The sequence below is a fragment of the Manis javanica genome, chromosome 3, assembly GCF_040802235.1.
Source record: "Manis javanica isolate MJ-LG chromosome 3, MJ_LKY, whole genome shotgun sequence".
NCBI lineage: Eukaryota > Metazoa > Chordata > Mammalia > Pholidota > Manidae > Manis > Manis javanica.
This window is the reverse complement of record NC_133158.1, coordinates 217,272,086-217,284,166: the sequence shown is the minus strand read 5'-3', so window position 1 is coordinate 217,284,166 and position 12,081 is coordinate 217,272,086. Positions and strand designations below refer to the sequence as shown.

Here is a 12,081-nt window from a genome sequence, read left to right as displayed (position 1 = left end):
CACTGCCAGCCCACAGGGGGGCAGGGCTGGATGTGGCTCACAGGTGACAGATCTGTCAGGACCTCACCAGGAGAGTATTTTGCACTGGAGTTTGGGGCACAAGTTCAGCTAACAATAAAAGGTTTATTTTCTCTCCAATGGCCCTTTGTGGGTGCTTCTCCCTCACGCACCTCCCCAGTTAGAAAGCTGAGTGGCATTTCTGGTCTCTTGGGTAAATGCCATTTAATGTCCCCCAAGCCACCCTCACTTATTTCTAGACACAAGATTTCCAATTCAACTTCAACCCTAGACACACGCACACCTCTCAACAGCCCTCTGTGCACGGGGCTCAGCACAGGTGCTCTGGCCGAAGACAGAGCAGTTCACGGTGCGGCTGTGTCCCCAGGCCAAGGGTGTCCCCGTCTGCATACAGCGCTGTTTATGTAATCATTCAAGGAGTTTGCCTTAGTTTTAGGACAATGAGTAGTAAGTAGAAAAATGGAAGTATGGACACCAGCAATTAAAAAAACTTAGGGGTTGGAATTCAATAAAATTAAGGTAAAGATGGAAAGTAGTGAGTTGTTTGTCTAAACTGGATGTTCACTGGAATTAAGCCAGCCCTATGGATACAGCTATGAAGAAAAAAATTAACATATTTTTTAAAATGTTAGAAATGGGCTCTTAGAAGATTATGTCCAAAGGGGAAGATGTAATTAAGAATTTGGTGATTTTTAAACATCTCTCTGGGAATGGGACTTCTCTCACAAACGGTTGGGTCTGTTGCTCTGCACTGGATCTGTGAGAAGAGACGCCAATGGCGACTGGCAGGCTCCGTATCCAACCAGGTCCCTGCCTTACACTGATCTGCGGGCGGCGGCGTAGCTAGAATTGGTGTATGAAGGCTGCCTCTCCCAGTGCCTGGGCGCACGGCAGACGCTCAGGACACGGGCCCTGGACTCGTGAGGCCGTGAGCCGCCCTGGCCATCTCTGTGCTGGGTCATGGAGCTTTGCAGACAACACCCCTCGGTGAGTGCTTCTGAATGAGAAAATGTTCTGTGCTTCCACCCCCAAAAACAAAATGATCCGGTTCCTGAGATGCTGAAGTCCTTTCCTGTTGTCACTATGAATCCCACTCCTCACCCTGCTTTTCAGAAACCCTGCCAGTTTCAAAGGCTCTGCTTCTACCTCTCAAACCAGCCAGGTGGCCAGTCCCATCGCCTGCTGCCAGAGCCCTTCCCTGACCCTGCAGACAGCAGTGGGTTCCACTCTGCAGTCCATGTGGGCCACTGCGGACTAACAACATGCTGGCTTCTGGGACCCTGACATTTGGTTTTGTTTCTTTAAATACATGTGTATACACATGCACACTGTGCGTGTGTAAAAATCCTTTTGGAATGCCATCTGTGTATAAGCAGGTCCTGGGCTGTATCTGACCTTTATTGACCTGGCTACCTTGTGACATCTTGCCGCTAACAGGTCTCTGTGGGCACAGAGGGTCAGGGATGACCAATCACTTGCTTTAGAAGTTCTGCAACTGTACAGCAGGTACAGGACAAAGATCTTCACCCTCCTCCCTTCAAAACACCAGTTGGAAAAAGCCCCCATGGCCATTAAGAGTCTGATGTCCGAATCAGATGGACTTAATTCCAGTTTTGCATCTAATAATAGTTAACATTTTAACTGTTACATGTGAAACATATAAGACAACTTCATTCTTCATAAAAGATTAAAAGTCTCAATTCACGAAAAAAGTACTAGAAATAATTTTCATCTCCCAATGAAATGCTGGTACATTGATTACCCACTGGTCCACACCACGAAAAGCATGGCTTCCCCCCACAAGCTGCGCACCATCGCGTGACAGTGCTCAGTGCCTTGGGAGATATTTCAGATTTTAAATACGACACTCACCATGATTAATGTGAGATGCAGAGGGTACAGGTTACCGAGATTTTTTCCCACTTAAACCTAATGTATTAAGTCCAAAAATTTCTGCCACCCTACCAGGGACTTTGAGATTGAGACATCTCCTGGGTGACAGGCAGGTCTGTGTATGACTAGCTCTTCCTTAAATGGAGTGGGCACAGTAGACATGAGCCTTCCTCTTAGTTAACACACAGGCTTTCTCATATGATCCTAGGGTGAAATAGCTGAATACAAGTTAATTTTTGTATATTCCATGCTGTCTTGTGGCCTGTCCATTGCTTTGCCCTAGAGTCCCTCCAGCTGAGAGCAACTGGCCGTTTGCTATATCGTAAAATACTCAGCCCACATGGGCTGAAACTCAGCCAGCTCTATGTCTTTCCTACTAATTTAATTTTTACTAAGATCAGAAAAGGTAGTCTTTTTCCCTTAAGAAATCAAGTTAGAATTCTTCCGTGTGAGGTAGTCGTCTGCAAATGAAAACTCCAGTTGTTGTATATATACTGGATCAGGACCGGGAAGAAGGGAAGCCGAGCAGCAGAGTCCTCTCCGGAGACGGGAGGGTTAGGTGACCATGGAACTGGCCCTGGCCAGCACACCCTGGTCTAGCAGAAGCTCATGGAAACCACATTTCAGTAAAAGTCAACTGAATTTCATCTTCTCTCCAGAGAAATCCATGCAACTTCTCCTCCTGCACCAAACAGTTGTACTATCAGTGAAGCCGAACTCATTCTGGGAATACATATTAAAAAATCTTTCACCTCTAACCAGACACTATTAACTTCCATTTAAATATACAAACATGCTTAACTCTATAAAAAAGTTTTCAAGCTTCAAGTCTAAGTCAAGCTAGCTAATAACTGCATTTATTTATATCCCACCTTGTTTCAAAGTCAGTTTTAAAATATTTATAAAATGTATAAGGACAAAATACATATAAAATAAGGAAAATGAGGATAGCAAAATCAGACGGGGCCAGCATTTTGGGTATCGTGCTGAGCTGCTGTGAGGCCCTCGCTGGAACGGGGTGTACATCTGTTCTAAGCATTCTAGGAGGGGGAAACATAATCTTCACAACACATTTAAAACCCACAACCTAAGAACAAACTAGCTGCTTAGAAGCCTCACTATTCCTGGTACAGAGAGCAGGTAAACCCCAAGAAAATGAACCCAGCCCTCAAGGCCTTCTGGGGGTGAACCGGTGGCAGGAGCCCCCAGCCCGCCTCTAGACGGCCCTCAGCAGAGGCCAATGACGGGGTCAGCAAGCCATCCCTCCCTTTACATTCCAGGCTGGGGTAAGTCTCCCAGGCAGACACTATAGCCTCATTTGAAAGGTAGGACATGAGGCTTCAGGAGGCTGAGCAGCTTCCGTGGGCGCCTGGGCTGCGCCCCGCACCAGGCCACACTGCTTCTCTGCAGCACCCCAATGAGGGGAGCCTCTGTAAAGCAGCTTACAGGGCTGGGGAGATCCAGCTCAGTGAACTTTTCTATCGTCATTCAACTCAGCACTGCAAGAAAGCACCTGAATCCAGGTCAAGGCACTGGCTGGGCTGGGACGCTTCCCGATGCGGCTTCCCTGCAGCCCGCCTGCAGTTTCAGGGAACAGGGACTTAGACCATCGCATCTCTGCTACCTAAGGCCAGGTCCGCTCTGTCTTCCCTGCTCATTTTCTCTCCACAGTGTGCTTGTATCCTCTCCCTGGGCTTTCAAGCAATTAGTGTTCAGGCTCCGTCTGCAGGATGTTGCTCTGTTTCCAGAAGGAAAGTCAACACAAGCTGAGGGTGCCTTCCCGGGCAGCAGGCCGCTCGGGAAGGCAGCGAACGAAGGGAAAAGCCATCAGTACCGAGGCTGGGGACCAACTTACCGGGTCCTCAAAGCAAACCATTTAGCCTTTGGGATCCCAGGCTCCTCAGTATTCCTATAAATGTGTCTTTGTAAGAGGTAAGCAAAGTCTAGAAACTCAAAAGAAATAAAGGTGAAGCCTTCAGGAAATCAGGATGGACTTCAAGCTCTCATCACTTCAGGCTGCTGGTGAAAATATTGTACACTGGAGACAACAGACTTTCTAATTTTTGTAGGACTCAGAGATAACAGATGACAGGTAGAGACCCACCCCACCTCACAAGCGCAAATGTGAACTGGAGGCCCTGGGAGGTGGAGGGTGCCCATCAATGTGACTAACTCCCGGAGAGGGAGCCGGGCGCGGTACTCACCAGGGCAGCCGGGTAGGGACTGTCCGGGGGGAAGGTGAACGAGGGCCCGGCGGACACGGGGCTGCTCGGGGGCGGAGTCACGATTAGCCCGGTGGTGCTTATATGAACCTGCCGAGAGAGAGAAGTTAATAAACAGAAGACCCCGTTTAATACAACAGATTATACTGGCTACACTTTGGGAAGGCAACTCCATTTTCTAAAACGCCTGTAGCTTCTGTTATTGGGGAAGGCAGAATCCCTTTTGGTTTATTTAGTCCAAATTCACAGATCACCTCACGTGTCTCAGACACTGGGAGGCACGTGTAGCCGTGGCCACTGCGGCGGTCTGCATGTAGAATCCACCTGCTCTTGGCTTCCACAGTCACACGCTCCGTTGGGACACTGTGAACCAAAACACCCTCTTGGATGGCGGCCTGGTGTCTGCCAGCCTACGAACAACTTCCCTGAAGGCCCTGTTCCTGAGGCCGTGGCTGCGCACCCACCTGCTGCCCGCATGTCCGTCTATGTGAAGGGCTCCACGTGCTGTTAGTCTCGGGACCTGTTTTGGTGCCTTCTTCCTCTCAGTGGGGACACAGAGCTAGGATGCAGTGCTATGGCAGGTGATTATTTATAAACCCTTTCAAGCAGTAATGTCTCGCCAAATTAGCTGTTTTCAAAGGTGTCTTATCTATGATACTAGTGAAGATTAATTTACTAGAAAGGAATTGAGTTATTCAGGCTGTTTCAACGCCTGTGTTCAGTTACGGGGTCGGTCCTACTCCCACTGCGTGTCAGGTCCACTGTCAGAACCAGTAGGATCCCGATGCTACGGAAGCAGGGCTGTGGTTCCTGCACAGACAGGATGTTTTCCTCCACCGTCAAAGGGCTGCAGTTGGCCGGTACCTCATTTCCCCAAGGGAACAATCATACACCAAAAATGCAAGGCCTTTTATGATAAAAACCTAACCCGAAATAAGTTTTCTCAATTCCCATAAACTAAGAGAAAGATTATCAGCAAGTTCAGCCAAACACAACAGCAACCCAGCCCTCTGCTACTTGGGTCTGTGCACGTCTGGATTGGACGGTGGGCCCACCACCCCGTATGGAAACGTGAGAGACCTGCACCCACGGCTGAAGGGCACTGAACTGCCTCTCTGGGGGCTGCATTCAGGGAGAGAAGAATGAACACTTCCTCAGGCCTCTTACTGGATTTTCTAATGAATGCAGCCAAACATAGCTGAGAAAAGGCAGGACAGAGAACAGGCCTGCAGCAGGGTTCACGCTCATCAGCAGGCCGCAGGCAAATCTGTGACAGGGCCTTTTCTAGCGTGGGGGGTGGGGTGGGAAAGGGAGCCCTGAGCTAGACATCCCCCCATGGGCTACTCCCTCTAGCCACTGACTTCTGCAGAAAGGACAGTGCCCACCGGGCGTGCCACGCCTGCCTGCTGCTCTGCTGTGGCCTGGAGTTCCCGCCAGTGTGTAACCCGGTGTAAACCTGGCTGCAGAAGCAAGGCAGCACCTGAACCACCGCCCACCCCCTTTCAGAAAGAACTTCTCCCCAGGCAACACACCGCCACTGTGAACAGCAGGCATTTGAATACAGGAGCAGTGGGAGGTGGGAGCGGTTTTAAGGCCTCAGCTACTCAAACCAATACAGAACGGCTCTGCCCGTGTCTCCATTCTGGGCGGTGGTGCAGGGCGTCGGGCAGGCTCACACCTAAGTTCCGTGACAAACACAGACACCGCGTACCTTCCTCCCAGTTTCCTCTGCTGCCCCCAGATCACCGGCCACGCTTCCAAGGCTTTTCCTATGCAGACCTGCCACTACTCTTAGCAGGAGCTTATATTTTAGACCAAGGAAACATCATTATGCAAATGATGCTAGACCACAAAATAAAAACCGTGGAGTCAGGGGGCGTCACCTTCCACTAGTGAGCGGCCATCTCTACTGGCCACCCTCTGCCAGAACCTTAGGGAAGAATCTTCAGATTTGAATCTTTTCAGAGAAACCACACTGGTGCTTCTTACTCTGATCTCTGATTCACGCCTGGCTTTCACATGGGTTAACTCGTGGCATGTAAAACAACATGGTTTTCCTTCCTACCCATTTTCCAAGCAACTCATTTGCTCAGTAAGTATTTATTGAGTAGTGTTCACTGTGTATCTGACATTTGGGACATACTGATGAACAAAATGAAGACCTCTGCCCTCACCGTTTCTGGGTGTGCGTGTGTGTGTGTGTGTGTGTGTGTGTGTGTGTGGGTGTGCACACGTGTGCATGCGCACTGACTTACCTCATAAGATCAAAAGCATGGGGCCCCACCATGTAAAACACACCAGCAAACCACAGTCCCATTCAGAAAATGAATGCATTTAACACTCACACATCCCAGTTAATCTAAAGTTAGCAGTGTCAAATAAATGAGGCACAGAGATAATCTTGTGAAATTTCACTCTGTGGTCCAAAACAGGCACTTAGGAAAAAAAACCTCTTGAGGACTAGGACTGTGTGTTTCTTTCTTTCTCTAATGGCCAATAATTTAATTTTATCTACTTTTAAAAACCATAGCTACACTGTGGTGTGTGTGCACTCTAAAATCTGCACCAATTTTAAAAATGAAACATGAAACTTGGAAGAACTCTCTCCCACACTGACAGGAACACAGCTCTGGACTGGGCTCCGTGACCTCTGGGCCGAGGGAGAGACACCTCTCACCTGACTGGGCCACGACGGCAGCCCAGTGGCATGGGCAGCAGCCCACGCAGGCTCTCCTGCAGTCCAGGATAGGGCCTGATGCAGGGAAGTCCTGTACCTTATCATCACCATATACACGGTGCCAGGAAGGGTCTGATAATAAGGTAGCCAGTAAATGTTGGCCAAATGAATGAATGGATACTCCCAATCATCTCGGGCATTTTTATACACATGAGAATAACGTGTAGCTACTTTATAAGACAGCCCAATGCCTTGGTGAATTAATGAGCTTTAAAAATAGGCTAAACCAATTTCCAACGTAATGTTTCTTCCCATTCTTTCTCTTCCTTCTCTCTGACTCTCATGGAAGCCTAAATATCAGGGTAAGTTACTCAGACACAGGAAACTTCAAATGACGAGTTTCAGCCACAGCGTCTTCAGTTTGGGTGGAGATAAAAGTTTTGGTTGGCACCATCTCCCAAGGCAGCTTTGTGAAAAGCTTCTGCTAAACTGAGCAACTGCTTGGGGAAACCAAGTCCCACCTAAACCGTTGTGTCATTTCTGGCATTTCCTTTGACAGCGAGTAGTCCTGGGTTAACATACTCAAGCTAGTTTTCCCTTCTCCGTTTTTCCTTCTACAGCATGAAGAAAGCCTTTGCCTCTCAGGAAAGCCACTCTCCTCTGCAGGCAAAGATGAGCAGTGTCTTCCAGGCAGGAGACAGGTGTGTCCACAGAGAGGCCCTCTGCGCCCGGGTACCCCAGGCTGCCGCTGGCTTACCTGAGAAGGGGCGCTGCAGGAGAGCCCGCAGCGCTCGCCGATCCTGGCGGCCGCGGTGGGGTTGCTGGAGCTGATGAGGACCGGGGGGCTGATCTCCACGGAGTGGCGGTTCTGCACGGCCTGGGAGCACTTGCCGGCCGTGGCGAGGGAGGTGAAGGAGTGCCGCTTCTTGGTGTTCTTCTTGGCGTCCGCGGGCTTCGGCCCGGTGCTCTGGGTGGCTGCCGAGGCACCCTCTCCCGCCTCACCCCCGGCTGCCGGTGGCTTGTCCCACTCTATCAGCTGCTTGGCAGCTGTGTTAAACTGCAAACCAACCAGGCGACACAAGGCGGTCAGACAAGGGCTCCCTGAGAAATATTTCCAGTACACTTGTACCTCCAGTCTAACGGGGGCACTTCAGAGTCTGCACTGGCAAGGGTGGATTTTTGTTTGCATGTGAGATGTCTCTTCTCTCAACACTGGGCTTTCATGCATCTCCATCCGAGACAGACATCAACTCAAGAATAAACAATTCCAGTGCAAGACTGACAAGGTCAAAACATTTTCTTCCAAAAATTTTTAGAATATCTCATTTTAAAATTTGCCAGTAATGAATTCGTTCACTGATAAAATTTAGAGAAGAACAAGTGAAAGAGCACGTGTGTCTGAGTGAGTGAACACTGCTGCAGTGACGGCTGGGCATTTTGCTCAGGGCCAGACTGAGCCTCAGAGGAGCGACCTCTGGGCTCCGTAAAAATGGGCAAGACGACAAAAAAAGGAAACCATTAAATGTTAACACCTGCACATCCATGTAATCTGACCTCCTGCCTCTAGGTATTTGGGAGAATGTCACAAAACAGTGGGAGGAAATCTTGATACATTTTTGTTGTGTCATTGTATCGGTTATTTTCATGTGCTTAAAAATTTAAATAACAGGGTAAAACATGGAATTCAAGTCCTGTTGAAAAGCTGATGAGTCTCTTTGAAAAGGTGTATGAGTGTGAAGTAAGGGGACACGGGGTCAAAAGCTGTGCAACAGGCTGGTAACACCAGCATGGAAGGAAAGGACACGAGCTCTTGTTTCCCCTGAGGATGAAATGATTCTGCAAAGACTCAGTGATAAAAGGCTGCATCTAACTTACCTAGACATTACAATAATGGGAAAACGTTCAGCACATAATTTAACCTCTCATAAAGCACATTAAGATGAGAAATAATAAGCCTCTCAAAGGTAATTTAGGTAACATCAAGGATAATAGAGATTTCCCCATTTCAGCACTGCATGCTCAGCACTTCGCAAACGCCTGTAGATAAAGTATTGTCATCAAATGCTATTTTCCACCCACCTAAACAGTTAGGCCTATGTCTCCTCGCCCTGGTGAGGGGAATGTCCTACCAGAAGAATGGAAATGCTGTCGGTCAATATTTAACAGAGCGAACCTGCCTGGGCACAGCTGGCCGCTCACAAAGCTGTGTTACCTGTGGTCCAGCACCAGCCCTTCCGCAGATGACGGCAAACTCGCCGACAGCTTGCTCCTGCGGCTCTCCGGGGGCTCTCCTCCTGGCCTGTCCAGTCTATGATAGGCAGGGTGCATCTTTTCCAAACACAAGCATACCTCTCCTTCAGACTTCAAGGATTTTTTCCCACAGTAACAGGCAGTAATGCCACAGTAACGCCTGTCGACGCCTGAAGTGTTCATGGCAGGAGAAGGTGACCCCAAGGGCCGTGTGCTGGCTGCAGGGGTGGACAATGATGTTCCCCTGAAGGATGGCCTCACCATCACACTATAATAGCTTCTGATCAGATCCAGAACTTCCTATCCTGCTGCAGTCTACCTTCCCACCTTCGGATGGTCCCCAAGAGAATCAAATGCCCAGTGCCTCCATGCAGCGCTTAGGATCATGACGGGAGTGGCCCAGACCTCGCTGTGGAGCTCTGACAAGCGGCGCAGAGCCATGTGGCGGTGGCGTGCTCTTCCCTACAGGGGCTGGGCGTCAGAGTCTGCCGTCAAAACAGACAGAGAAGCTGCTCCGTCCCCCATCCCGATGAGAGGAGAGACACTCGGCACTGCCAGGGGAAAAGGAGCCAGGGGACGTCTTCTCCCCGTGGGAGCTCACTCAGACCCCGAGCCCTCCGGAGCCTCACCCGGTCGGGCTGCAGGAATCTGACCGGCTACCTTGGCGTGGAGTGAGGAACAGCGGCAGGAGCTGAGGCCAAAAACGTGAGCAGAGAGAACCATCATGCCTTCTCACCACCACAGGTAAATTAACTCTGGGGCCAAACCAGAGGCTCCCTCAGTGGTGTCTGCTCTGAAAGAGTCTGAAATATTACCAGTCTAGTCATGCTCATTAGCCAAGTGTCGGCTGAAGTTAATACTGTGCTAACATTTCAGGATTCCATATGCTGTGCTCCAGTATAAAATCCGAGAAATAAAGTATTGCTACCCATATTTCTTGCTGTTTTCCTCATTAGAAAAATACTGGGTGCTTCCCCTGTATCTTTTTCTGTATCACATACTTCCGACGTATCTGGCTTCTTTCACTCAACAACATGCTATTTGAGATTACCCGTACTGTTCCATCAATCATTCTTTTCTTAAAATTGCTGCGTGATATTATTTGTATGGATACACCATGATTTATTTACCCATTCTATTGCTGATTTATATTTGGGTTTCTCCACCTCCCCTTCTCCCTTTCTCCTTCCTTCCTTCCCTCCTTTAGATTTCAGCTGTTAAGAACAGTGGTGCCATGAATGACCTCATGCAGCTCTTCCGGTGGCATTAGCATGTGTTTGGAAGTTGGGTATGTGCCCAGGAGGCAAACTGCTGGGCCACAGAGTTGGCATGTTCGGGAAAATACGGTTCAAATGCAGAAGTTGGCATGTTCGGGAAAATACGGTTCAAATGCAGAAGCGTGTGCATGCAGGTAAACATACCACGGTGTGGCGGCCCTAGCAAACTGCAGACAGAAGACCACAGTTTAGTCCCAGCACAACGTTTAGCCACTTTTGTGGCCTTCAGGGAGCCATTTGCCTCCTGACCACAGCGTCCTCATCTATAAATGAGGAAGCTGGAGCCAATGATCTTTTTGTTTCTTTAGCTCTTGAATGTATAATAATACAATAATGCTTTTTGCAATAATGCAAAAAACACACTTTAAGAGATGTGTACTTTTGCATTTAAGCAGCTCATCCTTCTATTTAATTCTAATCCTCTAAACAGCCTAGTACATTTTCCATTTCTACATGTGGACAGGAGTATTTGTGAGTAGGACACTGCCACACCTTAAAATTACTTCAGACTCCTCCCCACGCAGCAGACGTCAGTACCTAAAATACTACCTGCCATCTTTGTAGGTCCCAAAGGAAGCCTTAAAGTGAAAAGACTGTCTGGTGGAGGCATCAGGTGAATTAGGCAGAGACATTAAGATGCTTTGGTTTAAGTTGTGATGTAACCTTCAGTAACAACAGGGAAGCGAGGCTCTGGCAGCCCCCAATGGAGCTCCGATAAAGCTCATTCGTGAATGTCTGTGCTCAGGGGGGCAGGCTTCCTATGACTTGTAAGTGCAGGGGTGCTCTCATCACCTGCAAAGCGAGCCTGTACCCTAAAATACCTTCTTCCAAGCACGTGGGAAGGAGTATTTGATGTAACTTAGGTGGCAGACAAGGTAGAACTCGGTCCCATGGAGCTAAAAGCAGGACTGTCAGGATTTGCTGATCTTAAAACTCTAATGTCCTCTTTGGGGGAACCCTCAAACTAGAAAGAGAATTACCAGAAGTATAAATAAACATGAGAAAGGAAGTCCTGACAAAAAAATAAATAACAGTAACAAGACAGCTTTAACATATCAAAGTAATTGTGTGAGCGCTTGTCTTCTTTGCTAAAGGGAGTATGGCCTTTTTAAAAGACAGGACTTACATTTTTTAAAAAGAAAAATATTTCTTAATGGGAAATAAGTTGAATAGTCACTATTTTATATGAAACTTTACAGATGAATCAGTCTCTAGCTTTTGAGCACTAGAAAAACCTACAAATAAACCGAACTGAGCTTCTCTCTTATTTTAGTTACTTCACCTCTGTGGCCCCCAGCTGTTAAAAACTGATAAAGAAACCAGTATTTTCTTTTCCAAGTTTCTCATTTTGAAATGTAAGGGACAAAGGGCGGGTGCACCTCACTGACAGCCTGAGAAGAGCTTCAGCTTAGGGAGCCGCTCGAGGGGCCGCTGACGATCCATGGCCTCTGCTTCTTTAGCTGTGTAACGGGGGAAGGAAGTGCCAGCTCTGCACACCTCGGGCAGGAGTGAGTATGGGTCAAACTGCTGCACCTCCAAGTGCTGCCTGAGTGAGCAGTCTCACTATTCGCAAGTCACTTATCTTGGGCATCCTGCTTCTCGCATCGACATGAACTTGGACTTGACGATCTGTAAAGTTTTATGCCTATGCAAAATACAAATACCTTTTGTCAGCCCCAAACAGAAATACTGCGCTGAGAATGGTCAGAGGTGGAGGGCCGTGTGCCAAGGACAGAGCCCCCAG

General features: G+C 48.5%; 1 protein-coding gene across 3 annotated transcripts in view; it reads right to left on the bottom strand.

Annotated features, from left to right (window-relative positions):
* Positions 1-12,081, bottom strand: part of SH3RF1 (SH3 domain containing ring finger 1) — a 155,261-nt gene that overhangs the window by 25,378 nt on the left and 117,802 nt on the right. For 2 of the 3 annotated variants that reach the window (XM_073232831.1, XM_073232832.1), the window contains exons 5-6: positions 7,568-7,867; positions 4,116-4,223 (exon numbers count right to left, since the gene is read on the bottom strand). In XM_073232831.1, the coding sequence (XP_073088932.1) occupies positions 4,116-4,223; positions 7,568-7,867 (408 nt within the window). The remainder of the gene's footprint in view (positions 1-4,115; positions 4,224-7,567; positions 7,868-12,081) is intronic. The other variant, XM_073232833.1, reaches the window with a different exon arrangement.